The sequence below is a fragment of the Hippoglossus hippoglossus genome, chromosome 7, assembly GCF_009819705.1.
Source record: "Hippoglossus hippoglossus isolate fHipHip1 chromosome 7, fHipHip1.pri, whole genome shotgun sequence".
Classification (NCBI taxonomy): Eukaryota; Metazoa; Chordata; class Actinopteri; order Pleuronectiformes; family Pleuronectidae; genus Hippoglossus; species Hippoglossus hippoglossus.
Window position 1 is genome coordinate 801,627 of NC_047157.1, and position 24,984 is coordinate 826,610.

The 24,984-nt window shown below is 40.7% G+C and overlaps 2 protein-coding genes across 2 annotated transcripts; both read left to right on the plus strand.

Annotated features, from left to right (window-relative positions):
- Positions 1-211: 211 nt before the first annotated feature.
- On the plus strand, positions 212-4,247 carry si:dkey-16n15.6 (organic solute transporter subunit alpha). The gene is given in 9 exon segments (XM_034590885.1): positions 212-220; positions 1,097-1,170; positions 1,259-1,305; positions 1,308-1,373; positions 1,722-1,862; positions 2,416-2,433; positions 2,622-2,659; positions 2,662-2,875; positions 3,805-4,247. Coding segments are annotated over 9 exon segments (1,050 nt in total).
- A 1,445-nt stretch (positions 4,248-5,692) lies between these two features.
- suv39h1a (suppressor of variegation 3-9 homolog 1a) lies at positions 5,693-24,399 on the plus strand. Its single transcript, XM_034591470.1, has 6 exons — positions 5,693-6,120; positions 6,995-7,140; positions 7,773-8,432; positions 14,272-14,418; positions 16,791-16,920; positions 23,290-24,399. The coding sequence occupies exons 1-6, from the start codon at positions 6,102-6,104 to the stop codon at positions 23,421-23,423; spliced, it is 1,236 nt and encodes a 411-aa protein (XP_034447361.1). The 5' UTR covers positions 5,693-6,101; the 3' UTR covers positions 23,424-24,399.
- Positions 24,400-24,984: the final 585 nt, after the last annotated feature.

Consider the following 24,984-nt stretch of genomic DNA (forward strand, 5'->3'; position numbering starts at 1 on the left):
CAGATATTAAGAATTATGCTTCTTTGATACACTCCTGAGCTACTTCAGAATTATTGCATACATTCTTTACATGTCCAATTCTAAATTATTTTTGGAAAGAGGTGGAGAAAACTCTCAGATATATATTCAATTTAAAAGAACCTTTGAAATAAGAAAAGAACATTGCGAATCAACCTGCTTGGTAAGATAATATCAGTTGACTGTGATTGCCATGAAGCAAGTGACAAGGATGTGGAAACAGCCAAACCCACCAAAACTTACTTCATGGCTGTCAACAATAGAACCAATTTTGGACATGAAGAAATTAACTTTTGCAATTAGAGACCACATAACAAAATGGAATAAAACTTGCCCTAAAGTTAGACTTAGTAAAATAGCAATTTACTCTTATTTAGTCGAGTATATGCAATAAACAGGTCAAAAGATTCTTGGTCTGTACGTTCGGATTGTCCCAAAAAAATACAAATACAAGATATGCATTTCAGTGTTGTACAAGTATGGGAGGGAACAGATAGCAGCCTAAGTCACCATAAGTCATGAACCCTTTCCTGCTTGTGCAGTTTCGATGTGCAGTCTTTTGCACAATCGTATGCCCTAAGAGAGAAAGAATGTCCGGGTTACTAAAACCCATTCTGAAGAACCTACACAGGGCATTTTGTAGAAGCAGTCAATGTGCTGATAGTTGTTTGATATATTCAACAAAAAAAATCTTTCATCTTGAAATTTCATGTCTGCTTTATTCTCACTATACACATAATTTTATATTTCTCCTCGTTAAATGTTATCAACATTTTACTTTTTCTCAGAATTTCACATTCATTCTCTAAATGCAAAATACAAAAAATGACCTCATTTCTATTTCGTCCTGGCTCTAGTACTCTCCTGTAGTTTTGTGATCAGATTTTGTGTTTTTTTTCAGTCATTGAAGATGACCTTTGGCTCAAATTTTAGTGTACCCGGTAACATTCACCCACTCAGCCCAACACTCAGATACCAGAAATCTCAAAAAGAAAAATCTATAACTTCTGAAAATATCAAGTATCTTGAATTTATTTTTTTCAAGTGTCTGAATCTTCTAATGTTCTTTTTAACCTAGGTTTTCTCGTTCACCTCCCTTATAGCGCTGTATGTGCCACGTTCTTCCTCGCTGTGTAATTTCATTGCTTCACTGTGAGTGACCCAGTCTTGACATAAACTGTGATCACATCTGTTGTACCCTGGTCCTGCAGAGTCTCTGAATGTGTATGTGTGTGTGCAGGTATCACTCCATCACCTTGCTCAAGTTCATGGAGCTGATCACAGACTTCCCTGAGGGAAAGCGTGTATGTTGGCTGCTTTGTCTGGACAGCAGGTGTCTCCAGATCCTTTCCCCTGCCGCTGCCGCTGCCGCTGCCGCCGCTTCCGCTGCCGCTGCTGCTGCCGCCGCCGCTGCTGCCGCCGCCGCTGCTGCCGCTGCCGCCGCTTCCGCTGCCGCTGCCGCCGCTTCCGCTGCCGCTGCCGCTGCCGCCGCTTCCGCTGCCGCTGCTGCTGCCGCCGCCGCTGCTGCCGCCGCCGCTGCTGCCGCCGCCGCCGCTGCCGCCGCCGCCGCTGCCGCTGCCGCTGCTGCTGCCGCCGCTGCTGCTGCTGCCGCCGCCGCTGCTGCCGCCGCCGCTGCCGCCGCCGCCGCCGCCGCCGCCGCCGCCGCTGCTGCTTCCGCTGCTGCTGCTGCTGCTGCCGCTGCCGCTGCTGCCGCTGCTGTCTGCCAATAGTGGCCATCAACAGGTACACACCAGATAAACATCTGAGCAACACACTAAACCTGCATTGATCAGTAAAGAGTAAAATCATCTTCATCTTCTTCTTTCAAGGCACTGAGGAGGCAGGTTGACTGTTTCAGTGGTTGTTACCACAGTTGTCTACCTGCATCAACTTGGGGCAATTAAAAAATGCTGACAATATCAAATATTATCTGTAATGACTTGAAGGGGGTTAGTAGGGACCCTCAAAGTATGAGAACAGTCACTCCGAGGACTTTTTCACTCAGTCCATTCTAAGAAATATGTTATCGAAACGTCTCATTTCGTACTTCCTCCCCTGTATGATCGCACTCTTCTCTCAGCCACACCCAGCCGGTACCAGTCCAGCCTCCGAGTGAATGCGCCAGAATGAGACCGGTGATAGGCCTGGTCGCGTGTCAAGACGCATGCAAAAACAGCCTGTTCTGTCTGCAGCTCCAGAGAGAGGCAGAAGAGAGGACATGGAAATACACATTGCAGCAGTTTTTTTCGACTTTAAACCACTGATATATCATCTAAGCGGTACCAACAGCTCAGATTCAATCCCAGAAAGGTGTAAAATATACCCTTTAAGTTCTCTCAGTTGCCTGTTTGCATGTAGGCAATGTCACTTGACATGCTGATGTGATGGTGATGTGAGTTATTTATCAAGACTTGGGTCTGAGCTTATTCTCCCTGTGATTATTATGTAGCCAAGCTATAGTCTGGGATGTTTATTTTTATAATCAAAATTGTATTGATTATATTATCTGGCTTTAGGGTGACAAATATAGAATTCTATAAACATGAAATCAGATGCAATTTTTTGTCAGATCATCAAAGACAGCTGAAACAGTTGCAGGAAAGAAACAGTGTTCAACCTCAACCTGTATGTGAAAGGTATCATGTGTGTGTGTCAACCTTCGTGTCCTTCTATGGCCACCTGCTGTTTTACAAAGCCACTAAGAGTGCTTTACATGGCTATGGACTGAGAGCCAAGTTCATCTGTATCATCATGGTGCTGGTGCTGTGTGGGCTGCAGAGTGGCATCCTAGAGACCAAGGGTGCTCTGGAGGTCATCCCCTGCATGCCACCCTTCTCTGTCTTGACCAGGTCCCAGTGTAAGTCACATCTTAACTCCTCCAGTCTTACTCACAAATAAGGTTTACCATCAACTTTGTAGTTTTGGAGAACAACTCGCAGTATGAATGAAACTGGCTTCTTTCAACTGAACTGGAGTTGAGATTTTCTTTGGGAAAATGTCATCCATTTATCCATCCATTATCTACACAATTTAACCTTTCAGGGTCAGAAGGGGGCTGGAGCCAATCCCAGCTGACATTGGGCGAGAGGCGGTGTCACCAGGGCCTAGATACATACAGTGTCGAACAATCATTCATACTCACATTCACACCTACGCACATTCACAAATACCTCAGCCAATTAACCTACATGTCTTTGGAGTTTGGGAGGAGTATCCGGAGTAAACCAATGCAGGGAGAACATGCAAATGCCTTACAGAAAGACCCTGGTCGACGTTGAGTTCATACCCAGAACCTTATTTGTGTTAGGCGACAGTGCTTACCAAATTTCAGTGATCCAAAAGTCAACAATCAGCATTTTATTGACGTTATATAATATCTAAATTAAAGAGCAGATACTTGTTTCTCATTCACACTGACATAATTGCAGAGAACCTGTCAAAAAGTTGTGCTTTGGGGACAGAACTTTTGCTGATGGGAAAAAACATCTGCAAATTCATAGCTATCTGAATGCAACAGAGTTCATGTTACATTATTCTATCAAAAGAACTGAGAAAACACATCGGCCACATTTGGTGTACAGGTGCAATTAAAGAAGTACATAAATACAATTTTAAAGATTATGTTATACATGTACAGTATATGAACATACAATATTTGTACACATATGTACAACGCTCTTGACTTTGGGTATTCACATATATTTATTGACACATACAATACTTCTTTATACATTCATTCACACTACACATTACATACATTTTTGAAAAGGTAATCTGTCCAACTAGTGATCTACCACTATGGAGGGATTGTGGAGATGTTCTGCATTGGCCTGTATGCCCGCCACATGCCACATGCTCGCTAACACACATTAGTCTGCCACCGTAAGGTGGAGCAGAGCATGTTGGAGGATGTGGAGTGGTCCCTCAGTGTTCAGCAGGTAGAAAAAGCTGTTCAAACATGACGTGAAGATGATGCAGCACAAGCTTAGCCTGCCCTCAGAGGAGGCTTGGCCTGGAAGATGATCCTGCACAGGCTGTCGGCCAGCCTGTGCAGGATAGAGCATGCATTTCTGGATGGTTTCCCCTTTCCTCAGGCCAGAGGTCATCATCCAGGCAGACCAGATCCACTGGAAGCCAGGTCTACAGAGGAGCCAGTTGTAGTTGTGACTCACATTACTGTCAGAGCTGATATGAACTATCAGGACTGTAAAGATGTTACAATCGTTTGACTAACTATGGAAGACCTTTAAGAAAACCCAGAATAAGGTGATTTGCCAGTACGCTATTTTCATGGAGTGTGAGTGGCCCCGAGGACCCTGGAGAACTGTGATAAACAGGGCAACAACTGAACCACATGGTTCCCTTATACTAACTCCCTTGTGTGAGGTTGTTGATTCTCACATTGTGAGCATTAACAAATACTTCTCAGCTCACATCTACAAGGTTTGAACTTTCCAAACTGTTACACTGCTGCTGCATACTGCTATACAATGTTCACCACTTGGTCTCTTTAGTATAAAAGCCAAGAAATGTTGCTGCTTGTAGATATTAAAAATCCTTGTATGTTTTTTTGTTATGGATTGTCACTATTATTTTGTTTTGCACATATAATAATTTTGGTAATTTGTGTAAAACACAACTTAGCTTGAAGGTTAAACTAAAGATTTGAAGGGCTTGAATCCTGTGCCTTGTTCAGTGCCTTGCTGTATCTAACTGCAACATTGTACCTCCTTGATCTACAAAGGAGTGCGACCTCATTTAAACACAGCTTTAGACTTAAGTATTCTTCCCCCCTTTGAAAAAAATTGGAACAGAATACAAATAATTTAAGATTTCGGGTTTGAAGATTGTTCCCTGTATCTGAGCATTCACTTGTGGTTGGTTCCCTCTCTGTATATGGAGGACTTTTTGGCAAACAGCCAATAAAATCAAAGCATTGCAGCAACCTCACATTCTATTTTGTCACACTGATAGCACCCAGCCAGTTTTGACCCTCTATCCACAACAAGTTATATGTTTTACAGCAACAAATGTTGCTTTCAAAAGGTCCCACATTAGATTATAGTACAGTGAATGTTGTAAACCTGCCTGTTTGGAATGTTTTGTTTGCTTGTACTGTGTTAATGCTCCGGAGCTACTTTAGAATTATTCCTTGTCATTAGTGAGTCCTCCTCAAACAGTTCTACAAAATACTGTCACTTTTTATTGTTTTGGTGCTGGACGTTGTGTGCAGAGGTTTTATAGTCAATGTTTTTCATTAAATATAACTGAATTGCTTTATTACTGTTCACGAGTGTGGTTAATGTATAAGTTTGAATGATTTACTGAACTCGTGATATTTTTTTCATATAAGGCATGTCGACTATTTCAGAGGTCTGTTAGACATCGACAGTGGATAGAACAACTTATGCAAATGAGAAGAGAGTTCTATATTTCAAAACGCTTTATGTTGTATCGATAATTGGATACTATAATAAGTGCAGTCAATGCATAGTATTGTACACTGTACAATTTTATAGCTATATCTGCAATGATAAGGGGGGGGACACCTCTCTGTTATTCCCAGAATGGGGGGTCCAGACGCCCCTGCCCCCCTGTGATATCTACCCCTGTCTACAAATGAAAAATAGGATCACAAATATGTGTTCAAATCCATACACAATTAAAGCAATTTACAAAGCTGTGTCAATATTATTGTTTTTCACATGGATTTAACATTAAGGATTTAATTTAAGTTAAAAGTTAAATTTTACACATGTGATCATTTTAATTAAAGGTTAAAGGAATGTCTGAAACTATTTAAAAGCACTAGTCTACAGGGTGAAGGATATGAACTTCACATCCGGGTCTCTAGTGGTGTGCTACAGCGGGCTTTCACTACTACGCCAGCTTCCTAACTTCTTGGTGAATGTGACTAGCTCGTACGACATCTATTGTCTTCCGGCCAACCTCCTGACTCCCTCTGAGCCAATGAGAGGGCTGACAAATGACGCTCGTCCAATCAGCAGCCGCTCCAGTTCATTCTGCTTCAGGATCCTTCCCACCAGTGTGAGCTTTTCTATTTTGGCGGCTGTGTGGTAAACATGGCGGAAGATTTGAAAGGTAACTAAAGAGTTCTATTTTCGACTTTATATTACATCATGGGTTTATCTGGCGTTCTATATCTTTCGGTTTAGGTAAAGTCCCTTGACAGACATCGCCTATGTACGCTTTCTTGTCGTCGAGCTGACGGAACATATAGAGAGCGGTGAGACTGTGTATCATGGTGACTGTAGGAAGACTAGTTAGTAGTCCTCACTAACTTGTGCAGTTTAACTTAGTCTCCTTTGTAAGCTAACTCTCCGCCGTTTGTTTCGACCATTTCTAGCAGCATGCGAACTAACTGAGAGAGATGGAAGGGCTGAGTTAGTGAAGTCACTTCATCAGTGTCGGAGCAGACTAATGTGTGTTAGCGGGCAAAACTATACCCGACAACCTCCACGCGCCCTGCAGCGCCACATACATGTTTAAATGGTGCTATATGTTATATGTATATATGTGTTACACCAATAATAACAACAGTGATACTTTCGGATGTAATGAGGTTATATGTAAAAAATGTTGCAGCACCAATACTACCATCAGTAATAATAGAGTAGTAGTGTCACATCTTGACCGTGCAGTATCACTGTGAGAGAGACAGACAGACAAAGAAAGAGAATAAGTGAGTATGTGATGGGAGTCCAGTCCAGCTGTCCACGACTATATGCCGGAACATAGCAGTAACAAATCTGTGCCTCCCATTCACTTTCATTATATGTGGTTCCAGCCCCTTGTGAGTATTTCTATAAAATCAAAAGGCAGTACTTTCTGTTGATTTGGTTTGACAGTTCCAGCAGTGAACAGTGCCAGTTTAAACCAAATGCCTACTGAGTGTATTTTGCTATAGCCACAGTGCTTTTGACACTAACTTGGTTAAACGGAGTTGCTGTGTCAGATTGCAGAGTGCCATGTAAGATGTCCTGGGATGAGCTGGAGGCGCTATGTCGCACAGAGAGGCTCAACTGTAAACAGCTTGGGGTGAACAGAACCAACGTCAATGAGTATGAGGTCGAGTTCCTCTGTGACTACAAGAAGACTAAGGTATGGTATTATTATTATGATTATTATTATGAGTGCATTTGTTTGCTTGACCTGTAGTAATGCTGGGTTCAGTTTTCTCTCAAAGTGACCTGCAGTAATTGAGCCACAGCAAGTAGAGACAGCAAGAGGCATGGACTTAGACGTCCCAACATTTTGTGCACAGACAGTTCACCTGCCACACTCAACACAAGATGCACACAGCCAGGACATCAGGGTTAAAGTGACTGGAATGACCTGGATTTATGATCCAACACCTTCGCTTACTACCTCAATAAATGTGATGGTCAGTTTGTGTGTGATGAGCAACAGAGATGAACACACACACACACACACACACACCCTGTGACATAAACATGAGAATGGATACCACAAAGTTCAGCGGCATGGAGAGAAAGACATGCTGCTGAACTTATTGGAGGAAAAAATTAACTTTGTCTCAGTGCAAGATAAATTATGTAATAATATTTAATTATCATATTTTAAACACGATACCTGTTGTGCTGATGTGGGGCTGTTGATTGTCAAAACAATGAAGCTTAGATATCTGTTCACTGTGTTGAGATGGTAAAAGATGTATAAATTTCAACAGGAAAAATTCAGTCTCTGCTCCTAATTAAATTTGTGTTTTTCAGGAGGAGGAATTCTATCTGGTTAAATGGAGGGGGTTCCCAGAGTCAGATAATAGTTGGGAACCCAAGAAGAACCTCAAATGCCCCAAACTGATAAAGCAGTTCCATCAGGACCTTGATCAGGAACTGAGGCGCCACAAGCGACGCTGCATCCCTAAAAAGCTAGATAAGGAAGTCACCTCAATCCTCCTCCAGAAAGCCAAACTCCGTCAGAGTCTGCAGCTCTGGGAGACCCATTTGAATCAGACTCGGAACCACCCAGGTCGCATTTTCGTCATTAACGAAGTGGACCTTGAGGGGCCTCCAAAAAACTTCACCTACATCAACAACTACAAAGTAGGCCAGGGCATAGTGTTAGATGAGATGGCTGTGGGTTGTGAGTGTAAGAACTGTTTAGAGGAGCCGGTGAATGGCTGCTGCCCTGGGGCCTCTTTGCACCGCATGGCCTACAACGAAAAGGGGCAGGTCCGGATCCGGGCAGGACAGCCCATATATGAGTGTAACTCCCGATGCAGCTGTGTCCCTGATTGTCCCAACAGAGTGGTGCAGAGGGGCATCCAGTTTGACCTGTGCATCTTTAAGACAGAGAACGGCCGAGGATGGGGTGTCCGCACACTGCAGCATATCAGGAAGAACACATTTGTCATGGAGTATGTAGGAGAGGTAAGCAAAGATATTCTGTCAAATCATTTTGAACTGTTTGGCCTTATGCATCTTGTCATTGATAGACATCTAAAGTCAGTGTTTCCTGTGGAGTTGAGGAATACTTGACCATTGTTGACCAGCCTTTGTTAAAGGGCCCTGCTTTTGTGTTTTCTGAGGTGCATTGGTCCCTGCTTTCTCCCTCCTGCATGATCATCTTAATAATATCCTGTAGTGTATAATTTTCAAATAATCTTGTAGTCTATGCATGTTTCAGTTTAGATGGAAGAGCATTATAAGTTTCTCCTAATGTGTGTGATGCAACCTGACTTTAAAAATCCTGGGGCCAGTTGCACTGACTGGTCTTACACCATTCGAAAAAAGTAAAAACAAAACTCTCCTCTCCTTACTTCTATTCTTTGGCTCAAGACATGAAGGAAAAATGTGAGGGAGAATCTGTAAGGAGTTATGCCTAGTTCACATGACATGATTTCTTTTAGCACAATGTTTTGGAAGTCGCAGACAAAAGCCCTAGATCAGAGCAAATCTGTTGGATCGGCAGTTGCCTATTGTTAAGTGTGACCTCTTCAAAGATGCGGTTCTAGGGGCATACACGATGCAACCTCTGAATAAATTCTTAGCTGGCTAAATATCTTAATGAATTAGTAACAACTACAGTCAATCAGAGTGCAGGTTGGGGTGAAGACACAGTGAGGTGCCCACTGACTGTTGCAAATTGCTTTTATCTGAAAATTGCTAGAGATTAACCTGATAAAAGACTCATTTGAGTATATGCCGCACAAAGTAAAACATGCAAGTGAAAAATATTGAAGTAATTGTTTATGTTTACTTGAGATATATAATAGTTAATGGCGAAGTAGAGAAAAATTGCCATGATTTTCTATAAAACTGTGATGTGATGTTCTGTGAGCAGAAAGATATAGGAAAGGATCCTTTGGGCTCACTGTCACTTTTAGCATATGTTTTTGTGACCAAACTATGGCTGCAACAAATGACTATTTTGATAATTGATCAGAATAGCTTTTAGTAATTCGATTATTATTTTGATTATTCATTTATTAATCATATAAAAAAGACAAAAACTTCATTTTAAGATAGCCAGCAAATGACTTCTAACTTTTCGCTGAATGTTACTTAGACAGAGAGCTGACTGTGTGACCGGAGGTGTCTCTGTAGTCGTTACAGAGGAGAAGTGGGATTTGATAATTGTGCCTGTGCAAATATATCGTTAATCTGCGGTGTCAGGGAGTCAGGGATTCCTGCAGTTTCAGGACCACAGTTTCGGGACCTCCATTCTAAGGCCCTAGGGTCTTGGGGACCGTGCCGTGTAATGTTACCGAATTGGAAAAGGCTGCATTTCTAGACAAGACGCGATGGGCTACGACGAGTGCGAGTACTGAATGTGAATTTTGTTTTATTTGTTTTACATTAAAAGCAGTCATAGTAAACAAAATTTCACACTAAAGTTTTAGCTTACCGAAGTGTGAGTAGACCTTATTGTTAGAAAGTAAGATCCCCTTTTCCTTTATTTTTTTAACCAAAAAAGCCCATATGTCTGGCTAGCCAATCCCACTAGACTCGATTTAATCATAGTCAAAACTCACTTAAATCAAAGTCTAACATGACGAATTATGGTTTTATTTTGACTCTCCTTATCATAGAAAAAGAAGGATATTTCTTGTGTCTTCCCTCTGTCCGTTCAAATATCTGGTTGAGATCTACTAAATACAATGTTCATGGCATCCATCTTTATTTAACCTGATAATGGACCAATTATTCTAATTACCCAAATTTCCCAACATGAAAGTACTAAAATAGAAAGTAGTATTTAGGTGGATTAAACTGTCTAAATATTTAGACAAGGTAGTATTTGGGTGGAATTAGGGAATGCACGACTTGGATTTTTCCGCCTGATACCGATAACTACAAGCTTCACATGGCCAATACCGATTATAATTTCACGCTTCTTAAAAAGAAGTTCATAGCCTGTAGTTTATGCACACCTGAGGGTAAAATTGAGACACAGGAAACTTCAAACAACTTTAGGTGGAAGAGGAAAATTTCTCCTTCAAAAGATTTTAAATTAAATATTATGACATCTCAAGTAAGACATGTCAATGTATTAAAATAGTAATTCAGATAAAATAATGAGAGAGAGAGACAGAGGTTTCTATTCAGTAGCAGTAACAGTAAAAAAAAAGCTAATAAAACCTCTTGCCCTCACTTGTTCTTGAACCCACAATGTCTTTCTCACTGTCCAAGTGTCTTTACCAATTGAGCTAATCACACACACATAATTTGCATATAGGACCAGCAGTTCAACTGCCCCCTCTCCCTTGCTCTGCGCGTGTATCCCCTTGCCATTGGAACTAATACATGGGTTTACTTTGAAAATCCAGGCTCCTTTCGGGTTTCCTGGCAACGTCCTGTTACTATCCGGGGGGGTTTATTTTGAAAACCTAGGCTCCTTTCGGGTTTCCTGGCAACGTCCTGTAACTTTCTGGGGGGTATATTTTTGAAAATCCAGCCTCCTTTTGGGTTTCCTGGTAACTTCCTGTAACTATCCGGGTGGTTTTATTTGGAAATTCCAGGCTCCTTTTTAGGATTCCTGGCAACATCCTGTAACTATCTGTGGGGTTTTATTTTGAAAATCCAATCTCCTTTCAGGTTTGCTGGTAATTTCCTGTAACTATCTTGGGGTTTTATTTTGAAAAAAACAGCCTCCTTTCGGGTTTCCTGGTAAGGATCTCTAACTATTGGGAGGGATTTATTTTGAAAATCCAACCTCTCCCTTTTTTTTGTTCTCACAAACGCTGGCTGCAAGTGCCTTGTATTCTCACCATACATCGTCGTCGCGATGACAGACTCTAAGGTGACTTATGAGATTGGTAGTGTTAGAATTTGCAAATCTTTTCCCCCCTCTCGGAACCTTTCCACATTTGGTGCAAATTTCAGTCTTACAGTCACTCTCAGAAAGTGTGAAAAACTTTTGTATCAGGACACAGTTGTAGTGAGCAGGAAGCGCCTTCTCAAGGCCATAGTTAATTGCAGGGTTGTATTTCAAGTGTTTTTAAAACCACTACAAGAAGTTTCTAACTGGTTATGATCTTATTTTGGTCTTATTTTAATATTGCTACCTCTTTATGACCTACAACAGCAAATGAGACAATCAGGGAGAAAATAGGCTTTTTCTATAAACTATTGTTCATGTCTGTCGCCGAAATGGATTACTTGCAAGATCAGAGCAACAATTTGCGGAGGGAGAGGACACAGAAGCTGGCGAAGTAAGCCAGGCTACTCGAAGGGCTAACGGCTAGGCTAAAGGCTAATTTATAACCGTTGTGTACACACAAAACGTGGCCTGAAAGATGCATAGGCCACTTCTCAGATATTAAATTTGTCAGTCTGAATTTTAAAGGCCTGAATAATCCGATCAAACATTGTAAGGTCTTACCTTATTTAAGGCATCTTGATGCTCATATAATATATTTGCAAGAATATATTATATGAGCAACCCAGGTTGAAACGTGGCTGGGTCGGACAAGTTTATCCGTCTTCCTTTTTCAGTAGGTTGAGAGGTGTTGCTATACTTTTACATAAGCTATTCCCTTTGTTCATGTTAAAACGATTTCTTATCGGACTGACACATTTATTGTTGTCATCGGGCAGATTTATGATGTTAAGGTAATCTTCGCAAATGTATATGCTCCTAATTGGGATAATGAAGGATTTTTTAAACGGGTCTTTTCATTGTTGCCGGATTTGTCTGAATATTTTCTTATTTTGGGAGGAGACTTCAATTGTTGGCTGGATACTTCTCTAGACCACTCTTCCTCTACTCCAGCTGCTCAATCCAAGTCAGCCAAGGTAATTGTAGCCTTTATGGATCAGTTTAATGTGGTCGATCCTTGGCGCTTTTGTTAAAGAAAAATTAACTAAGTTATCGCAACGTAAAGTTCTCTTGGACTCTTTGTATGCAACCTCAAAATTACCAAACACCTATAAGGAGCGATTTTATAAGTTGTTATATACTTCTGACCACTCCCTTGTGCTAGTAGACCATGACTCCTTCTTTAACAAAATTAATATCCCTGCTCTGGATCAGAATGTGACTAGGGAATTGGAGCATCCAATCACCGCACTCGAAATCGAGGCGGCAGCCATATCGCTGCTAGGCGGTAAAAGCCCGGGTCCGGGCAGCTCTCTGGCCGAGTTCTATAAAACGTTTTAGAAACAGCTTGCCCCGTATTTGTTAGAAATGTTTATTAAACCAGATTTCGAGCGATGGTCCCTCCTTAATCTGTCTGTTGCTGCTAGAATCAACACTATCAAGATTAATATTTTCCCACGTTTTCTATATCTGCTTCAGTGCGTACCAATCTTTCTTCCTCTTTTTTTCCCGCAAAGTAGATAGTCTTAATATGGAGTTTGTTTGGAATAAAAAGACTCCTAGATTGCGATGTCAGATTTTACAGAGGCCCAAAGCACTGGATGGAATGGCACTACCCAGGATTTTGTTCTATTATTGGGCAACAAATATTAGAAACTTGAACTATTGGCTACAATATGAGGATATTGAGGCCCCTCCATCATGGTTGGTTATGGAGGCAAACTCCGCTCATCCGGTAACATTGAAAGCCTTATTGCATTCGCCTCTTCTTTCTTCTATCTCTAGTTAAACTGAAAATGTGATTGTAGCCTCCTGTCTTAAAATTTGGTTTCAATTTAGACACCATTTCTCTTACTCTTCTCCTTTGTCCTTGGTTTCTCTTTCTCTCCCCTGAATGTTTTTATTTTAATTTTTTCTCTTAAAATCGCGCTCACGTTTTTTTTATCATCATGTATAGGCCATCATGTGAAATACCAGGAGCGAGTGAAAATATATATGTGTGTGTGTGCGTCAGTCTGTGTTTACGCGGCCATGGAATAGTCCATTGTACTGGGGACTGAGGGGGGAGTGGGGTTGCTGTGACACTAGTTACTCATAAATTATAGGCGTTCTGATGCCATTTTGGCGTATATGGATTTTCAGAATGAAATAATTAATTAACGAAGAGTTTTAAAAAATAATCTTTACCATAAGTTTATTAGGTGTTTTATGGGGCCCCTGGTAGTTCGGGGCCCAAGGCAATTGCCGACCTTTGTCAAATGGTTAAGTCCGCATCTGACTAGGGCACCATAAGAGGCAAATCATATCTTTCCCCCATCATTACTGGATAGTGTATTTTCTATCTGTGCTAGGTTAGGTATAAAAACTATGAAGGACCTATATTTGGATACTGTTTTTGCATCAACTAGTTGACAATTTTTCACTCACTAAAGGACATTTTTGCAGGTACCTCCAATTTCGCAATTCTCTTTGCTTGTTCGTCTGTTTGTTGTTAACTAGCAACAATAATAATTTTTGGATCAATGACTGTAATTGCTTCTAAATGTGAAAATCAAAAGATAAAGTAAACATAACCAGAGTTTTTTTTTTTTTAATCAGTTCTAATAGAATAGAAGATTGTCTTCACTGACAATTTGGTCCATATTTTATGCATCTTTATTTTTATATGAATATGTTGAGTATTTAGATCTTTGACGATCCCGATATAGGATTATTTTATTTAAAATAAAATAATCCTATATTAATTTTATTTAAAATAAAATAATCCTATATTAATCCCACATTGGGTAAAATTGCAACTATATTTACTTATCGTTTCTACGATAAGTAAATAGTTTAAGTGGTTATTTTAGTTGTTTTTTTTACTTATTCTTTGCTAATTTGTTGCGTTGGCATATGACTTCAAAACAGTGGTTCCACTATTATCCTGTAATGTCATGTTTCCTTCAGATTATCACAACAGATGAAGCAGAGAGGAGGGGTCACGTGTACGACCGCCAAGGATCTACATACCTGTTTGACCTGGACTATGTGGAGGATGTGTACACAGTCGATGCTGCTCACCTAGGCAACATCTCCCACTTTGTCAACCATAGCGTAAGTGTTTTTAAACAGTGCACAGAGTATACTGCTGGCAGCTTGGAAGGCAGCTGCTAAATTTACCTCACATTTATGTATTGATTCACAGTTTTACACAAGTATCTGTTAATTAATGAAAATAGTTTGTCTCAGCACAGAGCTCAATGTCGTGTAAAAGGAAGGAACTTGATCATGAGAAAGAAATTAAGTAAAACTAGTTCCCACAAAGTAATTTCCCCCATTTTCTCTTAAGGTTCATTTTTATTATTCCGAGGAGAGTTTCCCCATTTGAAAGCATTATTTTATCCAGGTTTGGATTTAATCTAATTCCTACAGGTATCCATTTAGAGTGACATGTGTTTAATATAGACATGCACTCATATTTGTGCCAGTTTATTTTTAAACCTGACAGTTTGGAATAAGACTCGATACCTGGTAAAGAGCAAGCAGGTACAGCCATCACTGCTAAACTCATCAGCATACATACATCTTGTGCTCTCTAACACCTCCATGCACCCTTTTAATTCTTAGAGCAGCTCAGATTGCTGAGGCCAGTGGTTCCCAGCTATTGTAATAAGCAACGGCGAAATTTAAAAAAAAAGCACATTACGTAGTGCCCACAGAGAAACAGAAAAACGTGCTCTCTGATTCAAATGGAGTATCCTCTTCCAGTTCCAAAACCAAGCCCAAACCCAAATTTTTAAGTCAAAGTCGAAGGCCTTCTTGGCATCGAGTGAGAAGGCAGCATTATCACTTATCACCTGATGATCTGTTCTCAATTATAATGTCTGGTGATATGTGCTTGAATTTGATGCCAATGTCTTAATACCTTGCAATCTGCAACAAGAAGTCTCACCAGTCTGAAATTAGATGGCTCTGAGTTGTCTCTGTCCTTTTTAGGGATCAGAGAAATCCAGGCATCATTAAATGTACTGGGTACACAGCCTGTTTCAAATGCCATTCAATATCAGTATAGATATCAATAGTATTTCTTGTATTATTGTATTATTTAACTGGGAAACCATGTAATTCAGTTAATTACTAATCTCCTCTGTTATAGGAGTATCCATCTTTTATTTTGTTCCTTTGATATAATTGGCAGTTGGCAGACTCCACTTCTTGCTCACTGGGAGTACCTGCTTTTTTGGTAATATATATCTCAGGCAACTGATATTTCACAATACATACGTTTGGTACACATTGTCTGAATAGTGCCTTTTTCACATTTGAAGAATGAGCTATGTTCTTCCCTCTTATGTATGCTTTAGATCAGTGGTTACCAACCTTTTTGAGCCCAAGATCACTTTTTAATTCCAAACGCAATGCAGTTTCTTTTTGTTGTTTGGTATTAGGGCAGCATGATATACTTAGCACAAAAGACTGCTTGAACTGCGATAAATGGTGTTCCATGTGCCATGCATTCACGCTCTACAATGTCAATATATTTGGTCCATCAGATAGAGCCCTGCAGCCCTGGATAATAAATTCAAGATAATCAGATCGTTGACGGGTTTTTCCGTCAATGAATCATTGTCCGGAAGAAGAGAATAGATTGAGAACAGAGAATTTCGAGGCGGCTTAGTCAAATCTTGCTCTGCCTCCGCCTGACTAAATTCTGTGGAAACTTCTAGTGATCAAGTTTGTCCCGGGTCAAATTCATCACTATTAGTGGTTGATTATATAAACGAATTGCGTAGCTTATTTATGATAATCCCAGATCCTGAGGGGAAAGTAACAGCGCACACACTGCTCTCGCTTCCTCACTTGCTCTCTTTCACTCTCTCACACACACACACACAAACAAACAAACAAACAAACAAACAAACAAACAAACAAACAAACAGTGTGATCGGACACATGTGTAAACTCAGACTGGGTAACAACAACAGAATTTGTAAACTAAGTCAATGTATGGAGAGTTGGAGGAGATGGCGGCACGAATGGTTTGGCTTAACGCGGTTGGAGCAGTGCACAGCGCGAATGGCAGAGACACAGAGAGGAGCAGTAAATTACTGACAGAGCCGGTTAAACTGTAAAACATAATTTTTTGCAGTCCAAACTTGTATGAAAAGAGTGTGAGCAGACTTAGTGGAGCTGTGCATGGCTCCCTGGGTGACTGCCCTAGAGTTGGTGGCGCTGTGCACCCTCTACCCTCTACCTACCCTCTTTTCAGTGTCTGCATAGAACACTTACTGTATGGGGTCTATGTTAGCAGTGAATCCAGAGCAGAAAGACTTTAACACTGTATACTTAAGCATTTGATTATTTATAGCAAGTCATATCGTCATCGCAATATTCAACAATGATATTGCATGTTTTCTTAATATCGTGCAGCCCTATTTGTTATTCTGAAGCACAGTCTCCTGACATGTGTTATCCTCTTTTTACAGTGTAATCCCAACCTGCAGGTTTTCAATGTGTTCATTGATAACATTGATGAGAGGCTCCCAAGAATCGCTTTATTTTCCACACGGGCTATTCGGGCAGGAGAAGAGCTCACCTTTGACTACAAAATGCAAAGTAAGTATCAGGGTTTCAGCAGCACTTTATATCTTTAGAATCGTGTATTTTAAGCATGTATCAGTATGTGTGAGGGAAAATTAGTGAGAGAAAATATGAACAAATTTTAAGGTTTTAGAAAAGTAAGGTCTGCAAGATATGACATGAGTTCATGTCACACCCCCCCTCTTTGAAGATACACAATGCCCTTAATTTAACTAGCGTATAGCAGTGAGATTACTGAACTTAACTGCTCCTCTAATAATGCATCCTTGCAGGGTTGCCTACAGACCAGTGCTAGTAGCCTGAAGCAGTGTGCTTCTGATTTATACGTGAAATAATGCTGAGCATCCAAGCTTTTTAGTTTCCATTGGATGAATGACAAATGTCATTGTGCTACACCATTATTGCCATAGTACGGAGGGAGGGCAGGAAAACATTAACCTGGTAATTTGATTTACCTGCATTAGTTTAGATGTAACTTTTTGTGGGGTCTATTTACATCGAAGACTACTGATAACATGTTGGGTTCCCGCCACAACTACTGATGATGTAACAGCTTCTTGAAGTGCTGTCCCAATTCGTAGTGGAAGATTTCAACCACTACCCATTGTAACTCCGTTTTAAGGGACAAGATAGCCCTCGAAAACAAGAGGTAGGGAGAAGGGGTGAAATGGGACTGAGCCTAAGTAGACAGTGTGTAACAATTCGCCTTGTTTAGGAAAAAGGGGAAAATTACTACGCTATTTTAAAAGGAGCACGGGCGGACCTGTCACGCTGTGTACGGGCGCCGCCGCCTGACCAATTTACAATAAACGAATAATATTCTATAAGACCGATAACCTTGTCATCGGCCCCACCACATATGAAATAATATATATATAAACGAAATAAACCCAGATATGTTGCATACAATTGTCTGTATTGACAAAAAACCCAATCATACACACGTACCCCCTGGACGTGTGCCCGCAAACAAAGACGAAAACGTGAACATAACCACACAATTTACACAAATTCATACAGTCCCGGAATCCCCAAACAAGGTCCCAAAGCAAAAATGTATGCAGGTGTGGCGTGGTGAGATGCCGCAAACAATACCAAAAATGGTCCACGCTATCCTCACCACCTCTGAGCGCCCAGAAAAATAGTTCAGTCCTCGCGGTAATCCTTGAAAGTGTCACCCAGGCAATGATCCCGTTTCTTTGGAAGTAATCCCATGTAGGTCTTCAGGACCGCAGTTGACTCGAACGTGGCTGGTCCTCTGCCGGCCCGCATACCCAAAACAAACCCCCCTGCTGAGCCGTCACTTCCCCTCATTTATCACATTTGGATGTTAAAGAAACCAATACATACACAATAACACATTCAATAAACAAATACATACGGAGATCCCTTCCCTTATCCTTATACTTTAAGGCCTCTGACAGTTTGGCTATGTACAGAACTTATAAAACATGTAGGTAAGAAGGCGCAGATTTATCTGTCCTCCCTAACATATTTCCTGTACATAAAGTGAACTTAGGTGACCTTTACAAGTGTGTCTGGGTTTTCTGCTGGGTCTTAAAAAGGTCATGTACTAGGTCTTCAATACGTATTGGAAGGTCTTAATTATGTTAACATGTTCATTAAGGGACCTTCGGTAACGCTTTAAAATTAGTTTTATAATTCTAAGAGCTTTTTCACTTTTGTTTTAGTTCTTTCTCAACAATAAATATATTAGCATCCTAATTAAGGGAGATATGGGCTGACAAAGTTTGAACTTTTTAGGACTCTGCCTTTGACTGGTCATATCTCCCTTAATATAGGTCACAGAGAAATGGTTCACATATAATTTTAAAGCTCTTTAAAGGGTTTGCTATCTCCATTATAAAAATAACATCATTATGAGTGATTATAATAGTTAAAGTTGAATTGCTCTAAATCAGCGGTTCCCAAACATTTTAGGCCACGCACCCCCTTCTACATCCTGACCGGTTTCACGCACCCCCAATCCCCCACACCTTCAAAAAAAAAAAAACCCCGCAACAGAGCCTATTTATAGCTGCATTAAATCTTTAATCATGAACACATGATCAGAACACAAAGTAATCAAGAGATCGCAACAATGCGCTCTCACATCGAATGAAACTGAAACACTGCAACAAAGTTTCAATAAATTTCAACAAAGTTACACAAGCCGTCACTTTTAAAGAGCAACGAGGATGGCGAGGACACACGCACAGGCTCAGAGGCAGATTTGCCCATCATGAGAGAACATGGGGAAAAATGCTGTCATATTTTCAGCCGCATTAAAGAAAAATTGCATCAAATTTAATTTACTATTTACCATACATAACAGCGGTTACGAAAATTTGAACACCATTGAATCAAATTACAATAAAGTTACACACGATCCACCACGTAAAGAACAAAGAGTGGCACCTGCATAGGCTCAGCACAGATATGGATAAAAAAGATGATCCATTTGAGGATTTTCAAGTGCAGCGCAGGTGGCTCAGCCTGGAGAGAGAGAGAGAGAGAGAGAGAGAGAGAGAGAGAGAGAGAGAGAGAGAGAGAGAGAGAGAGAGAGAGAGAGAGAGAGAGAGAGAGAGAGAGAGAGAGAGAGAGAGAGAGAGAGAGAGAGAGAGAGAGAGAGAGAGAGAGAGAGAGAGAGAGAGAGAGAGAGAGAGAGAGAGCTGGGAATCCTTTGGGAATCCCTGCTCTAAATCAATAAATCATATTTGTTTTGTTTTGCCCATATTCACAAATCACAATTTTTCTCATAGGTTCCTAACAAGGTGTGACATCCTCTGTCATTAATCCTCAAAAAAAAAAAGAGGGAAAAAAACCCTCAACCACCCTCAGGTGGAAACCTCAGGGAGAGCCACATGTGAGGGATCCCTCTCCCAGAACGTACAGAGGTGCATTGTAGATGCCGCAAATAGATGAAGACATCAACAAAATTACAATATTTACAACATTGAATGGAAGAAACAGATTTTAGCATAATGGAAAGGTGTATCAAGGTTTCAAGTATTTATACTTAAGACATTGTCTGATAGAGATGACAGGGGTATCAATGACAATTGAAATGGAGGAGGTTATTGACAGTAATGGTAGAATATGTGAGTAGGCATATTGTATATCACCACCACGATCACAATCCACCACCACAAACTTATCTGAAGTGGCGTGCAGCTCAATTGGCATTCGCTGGAGAACACCATAATTGGCAAAGAGACGGCGTGGTGAACGTTATGCTGCCTGTAACATAGTGCAGCATGACCAGTTTGGCGGTGGGTCAGTGATGGTCAAGGGAGGCATATCCTTGGAGGGTCACACAGACCTCCATGTCATAGCCAACACTACCCTGACTGCTGTTAGGGACCTGGATGAAATATATCGATTGTCAGACCTTATGCTAGTGCAGTGGACTCCTGGTTTCTCCTGGTGCAGGACAATGCACCCTTGCAGAAAATTAATTATAGACAAATGGATAATATTAACACTAGTTTATAGCTTTTAACACAAATCTCAAACATTCACTTGTCTTGAGGCTGAAGAATGTTTTAGTTTAAGGTTCTTCAAAAGTTTCGACTGCACTCTACAGACTGGGACCATTTGAATGTTGGCCACAAAAAATTCCAACTACAAATAACAGGACTAACCTCAGAACATCTGAGAAATGGACTTTACCAGGCTGTGAAGTGGTTGTGGGATAAACGACCATTAGGGCTGTAACGATTCCCGAACAAAAACCACGGTTCGGACGTCCACGTCCGTACATTTTGCGATACGCGAAGACGGAACCATGACATGTCTCCTTGCCAAACCCCACATGCTGCCTGTTGCGTGTGTGCGTGTCCAATGTGTCCAATTACACTCCAATCCAATCACAACCCTGCGAAATCTGAACCAACACAGAAGTGACTAGTATCTTTACAGGAATGAGTGTGGAGTTTGGAAAGGATCCTCCATTTTACCTTTACAAAAGGACATTGTAAAGTCTGCGTGTTGCTGCCGCTTGGGAGCCGACACCTCGTCTATGAAGTCGAAGTCAGGAGGAAATCGGGTGCTGGGGTCAGGTCGACTGTTAATTCCTTATGTAGTTTCCCTGGAGCTGCCGGCCGGCGTATGCCCGACTGACTGACCGACTTTACCATCGACGGTACCGTGAGCAGTATTGTGCCAAATCACACTTATGAAGAACTAGTTCAAAGTTCAGTTCATGCGGATGAAAATGAACTAGTTCACCTTCATTTGTTCAATTTTTTATTGGGATGATTTAGTTGACAAACTTACGATCATGTGTTAAGTTATTAATTGATGGTGTCACTTGCACTTAACGTCTTGTGTTGTTGTACTGAGCACAAAATGTTGACGAGTAATTTTTCATGATGTTTAAATGCAGCATCATAATCTCTGGAGCGATTCAAACACACACTAAGTAAACTTTATTTACAGATCAGGTCCTAATAACTGATGAGTGTTTATTAGTTAAAGTGAGAGCAGGTCAGAGTGGAGGAGGACACAGAAACTCCAGCATGATACAAACCAACTGCAGCTTCTGCTCTGATCACTGAGCGGCTGAGACCAGAGAAACTCTGTGTTTCACTGTTTCCACTGTTATTCAACAAGGTCACTGACCGGCTGCTTCACGTGAACGAGCTCTGATCTCACTGCGTGTGTCGCTCTGAGCGAGGGAGTGGGGCACAGGCCCTGGGGCCTGCGTGTGTGTGTGTGTGTGTGTGTGTGTGTGTGTGTGTGTGTGTGTGTGTGTGTGTGTGTGTGTGTGTGTGTGTGTGTGTGTGTGTGTGTGTGTGTGTGTGTGTGTGTGTGTGTGTGTGTGTGTGTGTGTGTGTGTGTGTGTGTGTGTGTGTGTGTGTGTGTGTGTGCGCGCTGTGTAGGAGCACACACACATTTTCGCCCGCTCCAAGTATTTCACTTGATGGCCTGATATGATGATGATTAAACTGAACTGTGTTGGGCTTGTGGGGGAGACTGAAACAGACTTTGTAAATATACGGATTGAACTGTGGACATTGAGACTGTGGGAGACAAATATGCACACACTCTTGCCTCTTTCCTATCTGTTGGTTATTTTTGTTTATGTAGTTTCATGTGACGTCAAGTCCAACATATTCTTAAAGGGATAGTTCACCCAGAAATGAAACTTCACTCATCATCTACTCACAAGAATGCCGATGGTGGGGTGGATGAAGTGTTTGAGTCCACAAAACACTTTAGGAGTATCAGGGGTAAACTTTGTTGCAGCAGAATCCAATACATTTGAAGTCAATGGTGAGCTATTCTTCAGATGTAATAAAACAGAATAAACATAACATGCCTCCACACTGCTCGTGTGGTGTCACCCAAGTGTCCGCAAGCCCCGACATTCATATTCGACTCGAAACGGCGTCAATTACACCATGTTTTAAGCCTAAAAGTCCACTAATATCTTCCGACGAGGTGCATTCAGGGTCCGTCGGTAATGCTAACGTACGCTAGCTTAGCCCCTTCCTGTGGATATTTAGGCTTAAAACAGTGTGAATGACACTGTTTTCGAGTCGAATATGTCGGGGCCTGCGGACACTTGGATGACACCACAAGAGCAGTATGGAAGCATGTTATGTTTTTTTCTGTTTTATTACATCTGAAGAATAGCTCACCATTAATTTCAATTGTATTGGATTCTGCTGCAACAAATTTACCCCTGAGACTCCGGGAACCCCACCATCAGCATAGTGGTGAGTAGATGAGTGAAATTTCATTTATGAGTGAACTATCACTTTAAGTGTTCGTCTCTTTACTGTTCCAAATGTTGGTGTTTTAATAAAACACAGAAACTTTCCTCCCTCTTTTTCTTATGAACCCACTACACCCCCCTAAAAAAAAAATGAGGTATGAACCGAACTGTGGCTCAAAAATCGAGGTCAGAACCCGTGGATTCAGCGTATCCTTACACCCCTAACAGTCATGGAAGTAATGGTACTGATACCACAGAGGCCAGCACCAGCTGGGTTGTGGCCCAAAACAGCATGCAGGATATCCAACCACTTTGTCACTTCTCATTTAGGTTTTTATTTAAAACTTTTAAATACTGTTTTGTGGGTGCGTTTCAACATCTTTTTATAGTAATTGTGCAATCATGGTAATTGTTACAGGGGTAGCATTTTCTTCTTAAAAAAGAGTGGACTTAAATAACCTTACACTGATTATACTATAATGTATGTAATGTATAATGTATGTGTGACTTTATTACACTATCACACACGATCACTGACCATAATGTTAGCAGCCATCTACATGGAGGGGGAGAGTTTATGTTCAAGCAGTCAAGTTGCTTTTTAACGGTCAATAAAAGCTGCCTCTTCAACTGAACCCTTTCCGGCATCTGTTTGATTCCAGTTGATCCAGTTGACACAGAAAGCACCAAAATGGACTCCAGTTTCAGTCTAGCGGGGCTCCCGAGCTCGCCAAAGAAGAGGATTCGAGTGGAGTGTCGGTGTGGATCCGACTCATGTCGAAAATACCTGTTCTGATGAGAGTTTGCAGGAAAGCATCATTTTTGTAAAGATGTGAAAAATTGTACAGATTTTTATTTTATTTTTATTTTTGTTTATGTTTATTTAGCTTAAACCCACTATCAACTTTGACAAACAAAGCAAAGTTTTATATTTGTAATTGACTTGACATGAGGGGGTAATTTGTCTACTAAATTCCAATCATATTATATATCTTCCTCCTTCCACTTTTTGCAAGACGAGTGGTGTGGCCTATATATTAGCCAATCACTACAGAGTGCAGTATAGTAATGACTCACTGTTGACTTGATGAGTAAATGATTACCTGTGATTGCTTTCTATGTGCTCTGTACATGTTTTCGACATGCACAGTAGGGGGATTGAGCCATGGTAGCAGGGTCCCACCATTTCGCTCGCTGATGGTCAGTCTGGGTCATCAGTATAGTTGAAGTTTTGTGACTTTCAAGGCTACAGCATATGATTGATATAATTTTCATTCTCATAAAACCATTCAGTGAGCCTTCATGTCCAACAGAGGAGGGCACTGTCATCCTGGTTCTCCACTCCTTTTTCAAGCTTTTCTTTCATTTGTCAGCTGTCTGCAGGGAGGGAGTGCGTGAGCATGCGCGTCTGTCAATCTGTGTTGAAGTCAGAAGTGGTGGGGGGAAAGTTGTGATATGACAAAAGATATGTTATAGATGTGTTCAATGTCACTGTTTGGAAAGTATATGGGTGAAAGGCTAAAACCGATGATAAAAACAATTAACATTTTCAGTTGGTAAAACTATCTGCATTTATGAAACCCATCTGGGACAGGTGCGAGGTTTTTTAATGAACTGAGCCTTTCATTACCCATTCTCTCTGAATAAGATGTATTATCTGGTCAAATAGCTGATTATTTTACAGTTTGTATATTTAAACATTTTAGGTATTAGTACTTATTTTTATTAGTTTATTAGAAATAGAGAACAAATACAATGTAAATAAATGGTTATGAAGATAACTGATGCTGTCCTGTTTTCCATTGTTGTACTCTTACTACATTTTACTAGATCACTGTTTTATTAATCCTCACTTTCAATATATGCACCACATGATTCCACTGTTGATTCAGAAAAGATACAGCTAACATAATACTCAAAATGATTGACTTTTAATTCCTCCCATTATAATATAACTTGTTTAGTGCCTGTTTGGAATGGGCTGTTTACTTGGCCTGTTAATGCTGGTGGCAGCTTTCTGTCTCAAACTTTAAAAGTTACCTTTAGTATGTAAGCCACTGCAAATAAAGATTAGCTGGAGAAACTGAAAGGTGCGGAACAAAGATCTGTGACAGACAGATTTCTGGAATTATTAGGCAGATGAAATGCTCTTAACAGTCAGTTTTATCTGCTCTCTCCATATTGTGATTAATAAATGTTTATTATAATTTGATGAATGACCGTTTTCTTGATATGTACAGTAGTCTACTTCAGAATTATTTTTGTCAGTGAGTCCTCAAACAGTTATACTCTCAACTTATTTATTATTTGTGTGTTAGACGTTGAGTGCAGAGCTTTTTAAAAATTTGCGTTCATCC